This window comes from Gavia stellata, chromosome 2 (assembly GCF_030936135.1).
Source record: "Gavia stellata isolate bGavSte3 chromosome 2, bGavSte3.hap2, whole genome shotgun sequence".
NCBI classification, from domain to species: domain Eukaryota; kingdom Metazoa; phylum Chordata; class Aves; order Gaviiformes; family Gaviidae; genus Gavia; species Gavia stellata.
The window spans coordinates 4,995,208-5,011,867 of record NC_082595.1 but is presented as its reverse complement, the minus strand read 5'-3'; the positions used below and the strand labels follow the sequence as shown (position 1 = coordinate 5,011,867).

Here is a 16,660-nt window from a genome sequence, read left to right as displayed (position 1 = left end):
GAATTTGAAGAGAGACTGAGAAGCAATAAAGGGTATTAAAGTTGCACTGACGGGAGATAGTAGCTGACTCCTTAAATTATCTGTGCAGCAGGTTAAGGCTTATCTTGCATGAGCATGCATGTACCACCTTACAACCTTGTGTAAGCAGCTCCCCCCCAAGTCTGGCTCCACAGGGCTGCTTCATCCTGTGCTTGAGCATCTCTCAAAAGAGAGGTCGAGATGAGAAAGATGCTCTCTCCTCCCAGCACACAGCAAAGCTGCAGCGTCCGGGTCTGGATTTCTTACTGAAGCAAACAGGGAAATTGCAACTACCAACGGATGCTATTTCCCCTGAGCAGCTCCCGATGCTGAGCAGCCCAACGCTGTGCCATAATTTTGGTCTGGGCAGGCAGTTGGAGTCCCACGAAGCCTTTGAATATCACAGCTGTATTTAGATGCCGAAGCCTTCGGGCTGGAGACTGCCCTTGTACCAGTGATAAAGGCCTCTCCTGTGCTGACAAGGCAGCCACATGGTCCCGTGTTGTGAAAAGTGAATAATCTCCCCATTTTCTCTATTTTCAGGAGATTTGTCCTCACCAAGATGAGAGTCATTCCAAAAGGAGCTTTCGCAGGACTTGGTGACCTAGAGAAAATGTACGTATTGTGTCCATATTTACTAGGAAACGACTATTTTACTCAAAACAGCAGTTTCTGGTTACAGCCCCTTTTACTGCCTGTGAGCAAGCCCCTATCTCCGAGCTTCATCTTGTTTCATCCTTCTGTTTAAAAAAATTAGAAACTTTTTTTTTAAGACGATGTTCCAAAACTTTGTTGTCATAAATACGCTTTTATATCAGCAAGTGGGCAGTCCTCCATCAAAGGATCGGTTCAGCATGGAGTGTCGCTGCAAGTAATAAAGTGCCATAGCAGAACATCATGGGAAACTGATTATTTTGAGAACTTTGTAATAGATTGTAATAAAGTAGTGGAAGACTGGGGAGGAAAGCACTCCTGTTCATAACAGGGCAGCTGATTCTCTTTTCACGGATGAATAAATAGGATTGTTTTGTGGATGTTCAGAGTCATCTAGCAGGATGCATGAGAGAAGTTTCTTACAGGCGACAGATCTGAAAATCATAGCACATAAAGGGTGTAAGCATCCAATATCTGTGAATTTTAGTGATTAGCCTGGAGATATAGTTATGAGCACTTTTGATGAACGGATGTATCATACATTCATTAGTATATTGTTGTGGATGTATTGCAGTCCTCCACCACTAGAAGGAAAAAAACTTGGTAAAGCGTTTCCTACTATTATTTAGCAACAGAAAATCTATGGGTTAACTGGTGATAACAATAGAAATTATAACTGTCACTCTCCAACCTGAACTATTCAGGGGCATGTACAGTTTTTCAGAATTATTTCACACATGAGCAAATCACAACATTTTGTTTAGAAGCCTACCCAGTGCTTGCACCCTGTCAGGAGAGGGTCACAAACCAAAGAGGATTCTGAGCGGGAATGGGGAAATGCACTTGAACATCAGTGCCTTTTTCAGTGCTGTAGCGGCAAAACTAAAAAGGAATCGACTGCTGACATTTCTCTGCATCATTTCTACCCTTTTCCCTCATACTGTTGCGTAAGTAAGGGATTTAGCAAGAAGGTAAACACACCAGAAGGTATGGTGAGGAAGGGGAAAGGATTTTGAACCTAGAGAAGCGTGGATGGATGAAGAGCAAGCAATGAACGTGCAAGAAGGATTGAAGAGCTGCTGGTCAGCAGCAAGTGGTAAAGCTCACGTGGCACCTGGCCTTTTCTGAAAGATGACATCCATTTCAGGGCATCACCATAGGTTCAGGAGTCTTCTATTGGCACGTGGTACACACCAAAAAGCCTCCAGTTGCTGCATCCCACTTGTGGATCCGGACCCTCATAACCTCATCAAACACCACTGTAAACAGTTGCTTTTCTTGAGAAAACAAAAAGAAGGTCTTTTCTTTTTGGCCAAGAGTTACCAGTTAGGAATAAGACCAGCTCTGCGTCGCCAGTTCTGTTGGCACTTGTTTCTCCCCAGTCCTGCAGAGTTCCTTTTAGCCTAGTCCTTGCGGGAAAATCATTGAGCTCTCTGGACCATGCAGTGGGTTGCCAAGTGCACTGTAAACTGCTCCCGTTATCTTTAATTACTCAGAAACCATATGTCAGATATGTATGAAGGTAGCGATCGCATTGAATAGGATGTCTCTAAGTGGTGATTTATTGTTAACCAGAAAAATTATATATGGAAATGAGCTCGGATTGAAAATATATCTATGTACTATTAGTACATGGAGGAGAAATGGGGACAGACAGTTTATAGCAAAACATCCTTGAAAATAAAAGTGTGATAAATATGTAAATGAGACCAATCAACATCAACAAAGATGCGGTATTTGCAGATGATATGGCAAACAGATAAAATTTGAAATAGCTCACAAATCCTAAACCTAACCCATAAAACATTCATCAGAAATATTCTTGATAATGTAGGGACAAAAAAGCGTGTAATCAAATGATAGATTTGCATATAAAAACACATCCATTGTATGAAAGCCTTTTTACTCTTGCAAGATCATGCATAGAAAGGAAGATTAAAGCAAACTGTAGTCTATTTAAGGAAAACAGCTATTAATAATGTGATACCTCCATATGGTAAAATGTGGATAGCCTGATGTATACAAATGAGATACTTCAATGTACTATACTTATGTGCTCACCTAGAACTAAGTAGACGGAAAATTAAGAGAGTGGCAATATTTCCTGAGTGTATTACTGAAGAAAACCAGTATCTTATACAGTCCAACATAGAATCATAGAATCACAGAATCATTTAGGTTGGAAAAGACCTTTAAGATCATGAAGTCCAACCATTAACCTAACACTGCCAAGTCCACCACTAAACCATGTCCATATCTGTACACATGATTTTTATCATTACTAGATCATTTCTAACTGTGTTTCTGAGAATGGGGTAGGTTTTAAATCCCAAAAGTTGCAGGGAATGGTGGCCTTTGGCATCATTCATTAGGGATGAGCTGGTTGAATACAAGTTAAATCAGAGATGAGTCCTCCATGAGAATCTTAACTCTGTTGTATTTACGTTCAAAGTGAATGAAGGCTTTTGAATACAGTGACCAAAAATTTCTGGTTTTCAAAGAAAAATCATTCAATAACGTTTTTCGGTGTTCTTGCTTTCTATGTGCATTTTAGTTTCGTCCTAAACGCCCGAACAGCTAAGAGCTTTGAACAACAGTGCTTTGCCACAAAATGTCAAGTACTTCCAGTCTGATATTTCCAGTCAGATTCCAGTCATGGTACCCAGGAAAGTTCTTGTTTGTTTTCCATTTGCACTGTCCAAGGACTTTCCAGAATGGACACTAGTGACCGTGACTCATAATGGAAAAATTAGTGCGACATGGAAATGTCGGCATGGAGCACCTGATCTGCCCTTCCTTGTGAAGCTCCAGTTTTAGTTAGCAAGTCAAAGTCTTCCGGTTGTCATCGATTTTGGGAAAAATACAGACATTGGAAGAAGAATAAAATTGTCACTGGAATGCTTTAGCCGTTTTGAAGTTCTTTGAAAGAATGTGAGCCATTTGAAGCATCTCTAGCTTGTCATTTTCTTCTCACCCATCTAAATCCCTTCAATTTCTGAAAAACCATGAAATGTCCATTCTGCAGACTGTCATATAGAGAAACAACTTTCCCCAAGTATGTTCTAAGAGAAAGATGATCTTTTCTTCTTAGATAAAATGTTTAAAGTTATGAAATAAACTGACAGGCTGTAATTATCTGAGATTTCTCTTACTAAAGGTGCAACTTGAATTTTCTTATAGAAAACTGCTTCAGAAACCCACAGATCTGAGGAACAGCCTAACCAGCTTATTGCTAGCAGCTCTCCAACTTCTGCACAGCTCTGGCTTCATGTTAATTTAGTAAATAGATGTTCAGGGAAGCCGATTAGTTATTCTGAAAACATGTTTAGTCTGCTTCTAAGTCTTAGCCAACTGGAACATGGCAGCTTGTCTGGACTCCTGCTTAACCAACCTGTTTACGCTCCCAGAACTAATTAATCCTTCAGTTACTAAAGTAAAAAGCAGCCCCATGCAGGCACATACCTGGCAAAATCAATTCAGCATGCTCTGCAGCTCCTATGTCATCTTCAACCTGCACTGAAAGTGTTTAATTTGGAGGAGAGACAGTCTGAAGCGATATTAAATCTCCCTTTTTCTCTTGCTAAGTTTCCTCCTGTTACTACAAGGTAGCAAAGTAGATTTGTGAATGTTGGTCTAACAAGGCCTGATTCAGGCATCGTATCTATAGGAAGTTTGGTCTGATTGCCTTACCCTATGCAAGCCAAAGAGGCTTCACATTTGTATCCTGAGGCGCAATCCCCTTGAAAATTCATCCTCAGTTATTTATTCTTTTGACGGGTTTCAGCTAACACATAATGCTTTGTTTCATCATTCACTCTCAGATCCAACCCGTGTGTGGCCCAAGGAAATTCTGCCATGCAGATGAAGTACTTCTTGAACTAGAAGATGTCACAGGCAAAAAAACACCATTATTGGCCCTGTTTTGTATTTTGGGGTAATAGGAGAAGGCCATTTCTTTAGCAGATTTTGGCAAAGACACATTTTAAGAACATGAACCATGCTATGGTTAACAGAGCTTAATGAGCTAAATCCTTGATGAGCTCTGAAAATCCTGGAAAGCTAAAACTTTTAGGATCGAGGGAATCTGCCAGAGTTGACAGTCCTGGAAACTGAAGTCTTCTACCTATGGAAGACAGCAGGAATATATGCACCAGCTGTCTACATCTTCCTCGTGAATTTCTGGAGAAAATAGCTGTGAATCATGTATTTACTTAATCACTCAGTGCATTCAAGCTTTTACTTTTTTTATTACTGAGACTGTTGATCTAGTGATGGTTCATATCAACAAATGCTGCTGGTCTGTGACCTAGATACATGAGCACCAGCTTATTTCATATACAACAACCAACCTGATGTACGATGCTAAAATCTCTCCTGTTTGCCCCTGTAAGCTAAAAGGCAGGTCACACTTTCCTTTGACTTAACTAGATCAGACTGAGTTACCTTTTATGTTTTATCTAAACCGAGGGGAGGCAGTTGAGGACTGTGGAGACCACTCAATAGGGTATTTTGAGGCACGTACTAAAGTACGTTGCTGAATCAAGGCGTGTATCTCTTCCTGTGAGTGGGGAAGGAGCAAAGTTCTTGGCTTGATTGTAAAAGTCTTATGAGGACAATTTGGCATAGTGGGAAGTCTTCACTTTATTTACGAAATTTTAACAACCTGGCAAATTGGCGAGTTCACCATCCAGACCTTCTTCAGCAGTAGCCATCAAAGCTGCCTGGGCTAGCAAATGGCTAAGGGATGTCCATCATCCCATGTGCTCCTGAAATCAGTTTCATTCAGCCCCAGCATGTGGTTCTGTAACACTTGGCAGCGTACAGCCCAAAGAGATGGGAAGGAAGCGGGGGAGGCAGAAATCGCATGATCACCTAAGGATGAGCAGTCTGTGTCTTCTGCTACCAAGAAAGCTGGTCAGTATTTTGCAGCTTCTCCGATTTTTCTTGCACAGTGTATTGTGTGCTGACTCATTTGGTATGCAAAAGGCTGTGATTAAATAAGATCATTAAAGCTATTTGGAAAAAATAGCTAGGATTCAGTGTAACCAAAACATTTGGAAATTGGTTCTAGGCAGGAGTACCTTTCTATACTTTGTTGCATCATTTGGATAAATCTGCTATTTATTTTTTTGCAAGAAGCAAAATATGGATTTTCAGGATCTGCTGTGATATATAAGTTAAATAGTGCATGTTTACAAAAAATATTTATTTACATCCCTAAGGTGAAAGGGGGACACGGTGCGTTCTGTGTACCAAGAGATGTACTGAATCAGGTAACAATCATACTTTGGTAATAAATACTCCAGGGTATACTCTCAAGATGCAACTCCACGGATATTAAATTCTAATTTACATTATAGGAAGTTATGTGTAACATTCTGCATCTTAAGGGCAGGGCATAAAAATAAGTATGCTACTTAATGCATTTAAATTAGTCTAAATATGCATTTTCTCTCCGGGAACAGAGGACTCCAGTTCAAAAACACTAAGGCGAGTAACCAGCATAAGCAAAGAAATTCAAAGTTCAGGCTGACATCCCAAAGAATAAAAGTCTTAATGGGGCTGCTGTTACGATACGGGGCTTTCCGTTCGGTCTGCCTGGTCTAATCCTGAGCAAGTCAGCGGGCACTAAAGGCTGCCCAGCCACCGCAGGCTGGTGGTTGGGTCCCAGATGCCCCCGTCCCAGCTGACTGTCCACATTTGATGGTGATCAGTGGTTTTGAACCGGCTCTTTTCCACACCGGAGGGGTTGCTTGCACTTCAGGCCTCTGGTTCAGCAGCAAAATCATGTAAGAAAGCTTATCCTCTGCTACACGCACCGTACGCGTTCCTTAGCCCAGCAGCATCCAGGGTGTCAGTCTTCATTTGCCCATCGCTACACTCTGCCCTTTGAAACGGGTTCCCGCAAATGGGATTTGAAAGGCGAACCGCTACGCGAGCTTCTCCCAGGGGTCCCGTAACACATCGTCGGTGGAGGAGCTGGGCATAGCAGTGCCTTGTGCCGCTGTCTCTCAGTATGGCCATGAGCGGCCTGGGTACATTTTCTTCTCAAAGGAGTGCCATTACTTCAGATCACCCTTCTGCAGCCTTTGCAAATATCATCCCTTGGATAGCAAACTTAAGTGTTTGGTATGAATACATAGGAAACCCGGTGTGTTCTTAATTCAATTTATTTCCTGAAAGTAGAAGCTATGCCTTGTGTTCTAAACATAATAAGTAATGAACAAAGACTAGGTGGTTTTATTTTACGTTTTGCTGCATCATCACCTGGTATTCTGCTTTTCCCTGACAAAGCTTATCTGTGGAAGAGATCTTACACTGGCAGTTACTGTTGTCATCCCTTGCACAAGTACAAAAACGTGAAGCAGACATTTATTATCCATGTCAGCAACTCACTGCTGATCTCAAAGAGCAGAGATTTTAATTACAGCTTTGTGATATTTCAGTAAATGCATAACCTGATCTCAATCTTTTGCTAATGCTTGGGCAGAACGAAATCACAAATAAAGTAAAAACCCTTAAAAGAAGAAGCTAGGAAATGTAAAAGCAGTTCATAGAGTCCCTATCAACATTTGCTAATTTTTCTATTTAAGAAGTCCCAGAAAATCATGCTAATATTTGCATATTTTAATTGAAACTTGTTAGAGTACAAGAAAGGAAGTTTTCCATAATTCTTTCTGTGTGGTTTGGTATCTTGATGCTTGCTTTCTTTGATAAAATAGATTTAGAGAGGGGAAAAAAGAAAATACATTTTGTCATTACTTCCTTTTGTTGAGCAAGAATGAGTTTTGTGGTAATGAACTGTTAGCAGAATCTTTATTTGTTAACTGCATTGGCACGAAGCCAGCATAAGAGACTGAAGTATTTAATGGAAGAATCATCTTGGACATCATTTCTGGTCCCTGCTTTACAGCTGTCTAGACACAGAAACAGGTAAAGCAAAAAAGGGAAATCCACTTGCCTGAATATGTGATAAATGCTTTAATGCCTCTTCCCAGTGACATACTGTTCAGATTACCCGAATTCGTAAAAGATGAAATGTGGGCAAATGCTTGTGTGAGTTCCCACTCTTCTTTAGGAGGAAACTTTGATCCAAGGTTCTTCTGTCTTCCTCTACACAAACAAATCAGATAAAATTAAGTGCAGGCTAAATGAAGATAGCTCTTTTGCTTATCTAAATGTGGGCTCTGAATTAGCCTCATCCATTCAAAATGAGATTTGAGGGTCAAATAAACATTTCTAAAAAAATGGTCTCAGCCCCGTGTCAAAAAAAGTCTCCAAATCAAAATGTTAGGAATTATGGAGAAAAGAATAGGAAACAAACCAGGAAATACTCACCAAGATGAACACATTCATGGGTGCTTTACACCTGCGGAATAATGGAGCAGGACAAGACTCCTCCATCTGGAAGGAAGACTTCTGATGGGGGATATTGGAGTCGTACAGGCAGGTTTAATACAGAGAAGGTGGACAGGAATGATTATTCCTGCCCTTTCTAATACTGTAACTGGAGGACAGGATTTTATATAAAACTAGTTAAGTGACAAATCAGAAAAACTGAATGCAATACTTCTTCACGCAACACATGGTTCAGCTGGGGAACTCTGCTTTGAGACTTTGCTGATACAGAGTCTCCCTGGTAAAATTTGGGGAAGAAAATGTGTCTCACCTACTTACATACCAAACACAGACTTGAACTACAAATCAGCAAACAAAGTTGATTGAGTATTCAGAGGGACTTTCCTAATATTCAGGCTGGATATTAGGAAAAATTTCTTTACTGAGGGAGTGGTGAAGCATTGGAACAGGCTGCCCAGGGAAGTGGTGGAGTCACCATCCCTGGAGGTGTTCAAGGAACATGGGGACATGGCACTGCGGGACATGGTTTAGTGGGCATGGTGGGGTTGGGTTGATGGTTGGACTTGATGATCTTACAGGTCTTTTCCAACCTTAGTGATTCTGTGATTCTGTGATTTCCTGCACTGTTTTCTGGACCTCCTCTACCACTGCTAGAGCAAGATACTGGGCTGGACAGACTTCAGGTTTGGCACGTTGTGGTTGTTCATGCAGAGATACTTGCTTTCTCCAAATCATTCAGTTTTGGGAGGCAGTTTCACTTTAGGTCCTTGCATCAGAGGCATGAAGCTGATTCTTGCAACTGATAATCATAGCAAGGAGCCTCAGAATTGACAGTCACTCTGTGGTGCAGAGTACTGTAATCTTTCGTCTTTTCTCCTGTGGGATATGCTTTACGCATACCGAAGAGGCTGATTTGTTCACTTACTGGCCAACTTCCTAAGATTCATCTCAGGGGCTTTTGGGTGGCTTTTTTGTTTCAAGAGGGGCCAGATCCGGTATTGTAAAATGTAAGATGGCTGCCAGCACAGTCAACATTTTTTGCCGAAAACGTGTCACTTCTTCAGGTTCCATCTCTTCCTTCCAAGAGCTTCATTCTAATTTGAAGTAAAGGAAGTTTCAAGTTGTGGTTTATTATGAAATTCTTGTACTTTCAGAGCAGAATCAGTGGCCTTCTAAGTGACTTTGTAAATATAAAAATACGTATTTTCTAAGAAACATAAAATAATTTTTATGCTGGCTGAGCAATACATTTATTAAACTTACATATGTATATCAGAAAATTAAATGAGAACTCAGAATTGCTGGTTCTAATTACATTTTACATTTTCAAATGTTATTCATAGCTCATGCACAGCAAAAGGTGGTTCTTCTCATATGACGTTTCAGGATATTGCTCTGATTCAAATAATTACCTATTTCTTATTAAGATAAGTATATTCAGTTCTAATATCCCTATATAATGTGTAAAAAATAATAATTGTATGTTGTATATTAATTACATATTAACTCTGAAATTTCTGGAAAGAACTCAGCATAAAAATGTATTGATTTGAAAACAAACGGAATTGTAAAAACAAGATTAAAACAAAATTAATACAAGTAAGCAGCATTTAAGTCAACAAATTTTTCTTATAGAGTTGTAAGAGGATTCTTATGAAAGGGTTCCTTTCTACCAAAAAAAAAAAAAAAGAAGAAAAATCTACATTCTTGTATGAAATCAAGTAACAAAACAATTCTGAGAGGAAACAAACGTGTAGCACCTCCATCTCTTCTGTCTGAGAGAGAGGCTGGTGAGGGTCTGCTCCTCCTGATGCCCCATGGTGCCGGGCTGGCATGAGTCTGTGGGAACTTGGGTGACGGCATATCCCGAGGGGCATTGTGGTGCCATCCAGATATATCCAGCTTCTGGGTTTGCTTTAAAAAGTGCTGCTGTTAAAAAAAAAAGAAAAAAAAAAGGATGAATTAGAAAGGAAAGCTCTTTTTTCATGAGAAAACAGGGTTTATAGGTTTTTTTTCTATCAATCTTGTGTGTGTATCTAACTGTACCGGTGAGTGAGTGCAAAAGGTGTGACCTACTTGAAATTGTGCCCGATTTGCTCTAAATGGGATTTTCTTCAATATTTATTGTTGCCACTGCTAAATATTGTTTGTTAGAAGGAGGAAGGCTGGCACCAGATCGGAAATGGTAATTCAATTTCAGGAGCATTTCAGAAATACCTTGCCGTATTAATTTTGTCTAGCTTTTCTGTTTATTTTAGAAATAATGTTAGTGGAATTGGCTTGTTGCAATGAAGGATTGTTTCCTGTTGCTATACAAATGCTGATACAAACCTCAGCGTTTATGGAAAACAAATGTTGAGATGAAGTCAAGACATTTATTTTCTAAGCAGGAGATGTTGATTCTCTGACAACATTATACTGCATGGCCTTTATTTCTATTATGCCAAATGATTGATGTGGATTTAATCATTAGTTTGATGGCTGCTTTGCTCAGTGGAGAGGCAGCTGAGCATTTTGTCATTATTAGTGAGCTGCATTTTGATTTTTCTATCAAAGACACTGCTGGCCCCAATCCATCCCAGGTGTAAAAACAGAGATTCATTGCGCCCATTGTTTGTTTTGTGACCAAGCCAAGAACAATTTCCTCACAAAATACTGTGAATATTTGTTTTGATTTCTCAAGCAGGAACATGTTTTTGATGAAGAGTTCCAGATGTGTGCTTGATTCTTTAAAAATAAGTAAAAGTGGCGTGCCTCTTGTGAGTAAACTGCTTACTGCATGGTAGAATAGCTATGTATGTATATACTTGCATACATGCATGTGTGTATATACACACATAGAGTAGTCTGGAAAAGATTGAAATTGCTACAATCCGGAAGACAGATACTAAGCCATAAAATATTTTGAATGCTTGGGGAGCCAACGCCACAGATGGAAATTGCAAATGATTGTGAGAGAAATGCAGACTGCTGAAAAACTGTTGGTGTCTGTGTATTTTCCGATGCAGTCAGCAGAGGATTAGGAGCTGGGAACAGGGGCAGGCTGGTGGCTTTCCCAGTTCAGAACCTTGTCCCTGAGAGCTGCCGATGCCTATTGCTGAAGGAGGACGTTCAGGAGAATGTTTCTGGAACAATTACAGAATAGCTCATCCATATGGAGAATTTATTTTGTCCATCTCATAGGGTGCTCTCCTCTGAGGAGGAGAAATGCACCTAATAAATAATGAGCTGATCAACACAAACTCTTGGAACGGTTGATGGTTGGACTTGATGATCTTACAGGTCTTTTCCAACCTTAATGATTCTGTGATTTTCTCCGTGTTGCCTTTGTGCTGTGAAGTTTCTCCGCTAAAACAAAGAATAATGCAGAATTTCACTTGTGGACTGAATTAAACTAGTCTTTGTTATTCGGAAGCATGCTTGTCTTCTCAGGAGCACAAAGATTTACACCTTTATGTGGAAATGTTTATCCTTTCTAGTGTAATTATGGTGCTCATTAGACATGCCTAATCTTTTTGTCAATCTTATCTTTTATTTTGAATGAGATTTTATGATGATATGTTTCTCAGCTTTATTTTCCATATTTTTAAGACTTCTTGTGCCGGATTTTCAAGATTTTGGCTTTTTCCATCTGTGCTGTGAGAAGGGGAGCTCACGATACGGTGAAAAGGATTTGCTTATTTATTACTTCCGTTTCCAATTAGATAATGCTCTTTAGGAAAACTGGCAGTGGCAGAGCTCCCTGGAGGAAGGGGGATTGGATATTCCCTTTGCGGGCTAATGGGCGCGTTCGGAGGAGAGCAGCTTTGAAGTGCTACAAGTGGCAGAAGGTTTACAGACCAGACGTGGATATGTGCCACTCAGAGACTGTGTTGGGGAGCAGGGAGCAGCCCCAGAGGGGATGAGTGGGGTTTCGCAGGAGATCTGGGCAGAGCTTACTACCACCTGGAATAAGTCATTGAGGAACTCCAAACCTTCTCCAAAGGCACTGGATGTCAGGGGAGAGGGGTTATAAACTCTTCTCTGTTCTCTTCCATCTAGCCAATTTCCTTTGACTTTTTTCTGCTTTAAAGTTAATTATCCTAGTTTATATTCTAATAAAAAATGCCTTTTTTGAGCTTAAAATCATCCTGTTCATCTTTGGGGCATTCTGTACAGAGGAAGGTCAAGACATACTGCCTCAAAACTTACGGTTTGAAGTGCCGTCGTACGGCACTATCCAGGTTGCCTTGTCATTACGTTTTCACTGTGCGCCGTGTCTTGACTCCTCCGTTCCCGAAGCCCGACCCTCCGTTTGGGGACCCGGCGCTGCGAGCTGGGATCAGCTGAGGCTGAAGGCTCAGCCGCAGCAGCAAGATAACCTCCGGCGGGGAATAGAGGAGAGAGCCAAGCGGCAGCACATTTTTACAGAGGCAAGTAAATAGATCCCAGTTCATCTGCGAGAGCCGTGTGCCTAGGCTTAATTAACAACACACACTGTTTATTTAAAAATAAGCTTGGTTTCGCCTGTGTTTCTTGGTAGCAGAGTTAAACATGCTAACAAGTAAAGTGGCTTTTCATGAGCCTTCATCTGTCAGTACTGAGGAGCCTGTTTTGTATTCCCAGGACCCAGAGTACCTCTGAATAGCACATTATGTTTTCATCCTACTGTGCTGCCAGGCACTGTGCTTTCAGGGTAAGAGATAACACGTTAACGACTGGAACAGGCTGTAAAAATGAGGGGGAAATTGTGTCACGGGTGGGCAATCGCTCAGGTCACTAGAGGGAGGACTTCCTAATGGGGTCTCAGCACTGCACAGGCTTAAATCCCAGGGAGCACCTTCCTTTGAACTGGCCAGTCTCACCTTACTCCAGGTTTCCTTCCCACACAGGGAGATAAATTTCAGATGTAGCTACACTGATAAAAATCTATGACATATTTATTCTTGATTTTGATGGTGCGCAGTCAACATCAGTCCCAGCAATGTGAGTAAGGTGTCTTTTTATCTGCAGATCTAAGGATGCTTCTGTTCTCCATATTTTGTGAATTTGTTGGCAGGTTGAAAGCTTTCTGCAATCCGGGTGGACGGCAAAGCTCTCATTTGCCACGGCTCCTTTTGTTCATAGGAGGGTGAGTAATAGCAGAACAGCAACCATCCTTTGGGGAAGATCGTCCAGGAGCCTGTTCCTCCTCTTCTTGCCGTTATTGACTCTCAGTAGCCTTTTCAAAAAATCCATAGAGCTTACTCCAGTGCTGACCTTGTCTAATTGTACTGATTGTTAGTAACTGAAGGCTAATTAGGAAGCAGGTTGCTATGGTAATTCTTGAGTCATACATATAAAGAGAAAATACTGCTAAAACCACTAGTGCATGGTGACTATTAGCATAGTTAAACAAATTAAAAAATATAATTCATTCAGATTTATTCTGGAATTCAAATGAAGATACAATATGCAACAAGGAATTTTTTTCCCTTGCTGCCACATTTTCCTCTTTCGTAGTCATTTTGTTCTTTTATTTGTCTGTTGAGTGAGTTATGCATAATTTTAGGACTAAATGACAAAGTAGACTTTGGGTTGTTCTCCACCCCCCGCGCCCCGCAGCCCACGCAGAATGTGTCACCACAAGCTTCATGTGACAGGAGAATGACTGAGGCGGAGGGTAATAGGACTTGGAAGCCCCCAAATTTCTAGGTCACTTGTTCATATCCAGTCCGCATGCGTGTGATGAATGGTTTATTTTCACATGGGTAGGTTGATGGCTCGCATACCATGAGACCGTGAGCTCAGCCTGTGCCCCCAGGAGATGGTGATTCATTGCAAGCTAGGGCTGCTGCAGCTGGCTTTCATCAGCAGCCTCTTTTGGCCAGACTTTGAAATGGCTCTGCAACAGAGCTGCTGTCTCAGTGGGTGACCACGCTCCATTGCGGGACACTGTGGGAAGGTTGGATTGCTTTGGCTGTGCTGTGCCTCATCCGTGGATAAATGGAAGAGTTTTGCCAGTCATATCTAATAGAGTCTTTTCACCTTATTTTTAACTAAATGTGACCCAAAGGAAAATCAAGGGCATTCTTCCCTCTTCAACAGGGGTCTTCCTTCTCCTCCTTTGGCACTTTACTAACTAGTCATGTCACGCACAAATCTTAGCTCTCCTAACGAGTCTCCATCTGCACATCTTTAAGGAGGAGGAGGGTATAAGAGCATGCATCCTGTTGCTACACTTCTGGACAGTTTGAATGATGAGGCAAAATGGAGAGACACAGGACTGGATGGGAGATAGGAGCGTACTGAGTTCAGGTCATATCCAAATGAACATGAGTTTCTCTGCCCCTTTCTGTCTTCATTGGATGAATGTCCTTAAACTGACTTTAGCAGCACATAAAGAAAAAAGTCAGCAGAAATGCAACCACTGTGTAGCATGAATCTCTTTTAACGGGTCTCATAAATAAATGGAGTATTCTCTTTACATTTTCTTGGGACCTGTATGCTTGCAGCATTGCACTCGTTTAATTGAAAATAAGATATAAAATGGATTACTAAGAATTGTGTGCGACTTAAAAGCAAAAAAAAAGAAAAAAAGACAGATATGTGTTGAAATTTATTAGGATCAACTACATGAGAATAAAATTACTCTAACAATGAAACAGATACGTCTGGTTTGGGACTTTGCGTAGTCCTCGAGTTAAGCAGGTGCCACTGTAGAGACAAATCGTGAGCCTACCATTTTGAAGTACCCACTTCATGTTACCAGTAATTCAGCCCCCAGGGAAAACACAAATTTAAAGTCCTTGTACTTAGCTGCTGACTAATCTGTCCTCACCGAAGGCTCCCAGCTGGACATGGGGCAGAAGGGGTTCACCTGGGGAATCTCTTCCCCTCCGTGTCTCCTCTCCAGAGCCACCCTGCAAAGCCATCTTCTAGCTAATAGGAAGAATATAATGAAACCCTATTACCTTTGTGTAGAAAAATGAGGTGTGTGCTGGTACTGCTGGTTGCTTTCCATTTGCTGGGCCTTTCTGCATGTGAGAAAAATGTATTCCTGTCCAGGGACCCAGCCCAAATCCTTGGGGATTTGGGTAAACTCAGGATAAAACGTCATTCAGAGGGAGCTCTGATAATGGTCCATAATACATGTTAAATTTGTTTCTTCATTTTCCTGTTAAAATAATCCAAAAATGCATGTTTTGTTTTCAGCCTGATGGAAGAAACAATATAGCAGTTGCCTTTTAGTTTTTAATTCGGTATTTAACATACACAAAACATTCCTTTAAATCTGAAAACTAAATTGCTCTCACAGGATTGCCTTTGAGTGTGTGTACTTCTGTGTCCTTTTGTGTATTGAGCTCTGTGTTTTCTAGAGACAATACTTATTTAAAATTACAGGAAAATGCGCGCTCCTCTAAAATGGAGAATATTAATGTAAATACACATCCAACATATTAAAACCAATGGATTTCTATGCCTTCTGCTGCAGAGTCTGAAATCTCCTTCAGTCTCAACTAAAACAATGCTAATAATGAGAAACGATGGATTTAATTTTCTTTTTTTTTATTTTTTAAAGGTATTTCATCAACATGACTTTTCCAAATGATAATTTTTGTGGTTTGGGATCTCTCCAGGATTTTTTTTCCCCCTCATCTGTAGTATTTTTTCAAAGTGTTTCACTGGAAACAAAAAAAGGGTTTGCTAGGCTTGTGTGCTGTGAAAACACTGTAAGTTCCAGTTTGTTTTCACCAATACAGGAAGCCAGACAGAAAAATATCGTAAGTATATGCAAGGCAGTACAGCAGAGGAATAGACACAGCAACTTCTAAGGAAAACATCATTTTTTTATTCAAACCACGTTTCTTGTTCAGCCTCCTTCTTTAAGCACTGTGGCTGGGGGGGAAGATCCCTTTAACTTTTCCCTTGATGAAGAAGGAAGCACTACTTCACATAAGGTTTTTTGCATCAACTCTAGCTCCGACTACTTTCTACTCCCCAGTTAGATATGACCCAGGATAGCGTGGACGAGAAGGGCTCCCAGGGAGATCAATGAGCTCTTACATAGGAGAAACACATCGTTCCCAAGTGGCTAGGAACAGCCTTTGGGTACTCAAGGGTTTTGCCTCATTCCTACAGAGACTCCTCTGAGGGAAGCGGTACTGAGGACTCTCCCCATCAAAGGGACGAGTCCAGTCTGAGGACTTTCTTGTTAAAGCACTAGAACAGCAGATGACAGCAGAAAGCCTTTGTTTGCCTGGTGTTTCTAGAGGCCTCAGTTACACAGCATAGCTGTGGCAGAGACCCTTTGTGGCGTACATGGGCAACTTCCTTCTAAACGGGGTTAGATGTGCAGAAAGGCTGCTGCTGGCTGATTTTAGTGGGTAAGCACCACCGTGTGGCCACGGGTCTATTATTTTTATTGCTTTTATTGGAATAGTGTGTGTATACGCACACAAACATAGAAAGTTATTAATACATTGAATTTTGGCCCAAGTTTCATGACCCAATCCCTTCCCCCTGTTAAGACTTTCTCATCCGTGTGCAGTCTTGCAGTATTTGCTGATGAAGAGGGTTATTTGTGTCAGGGAAACCCAGGTGGAAGCATGTGATTTTTCCAAGGTTTCATAGTGGAGAACTGCTCAGTTCTTTGTCAAATAAGACTCTA

At 41.0% G+C, this 16,660-nt stretch overlaps 1 protein-coding gene across 1 annotated transcript in view; it reads left to right on the top strand.

Moving 5' to 3' along the window:
* The window catches only part of FSHR (follicle stimulating hormone receptor), an 85,420-nt gene that overhangs the window by 31,372 nt on the left and 37,388 nt on the right, over positions 1-16,660 (top strand). Inside the window, exon 2 of the mRNA XM_059835459.1 lies at positions 562-633. Coding sequence (XP_059691442.1) covers positions 562-633 — 72 coding nt within the window. The remainder of the gene's footprint in view (positions 1-561; positions 634-16,660) is intronic.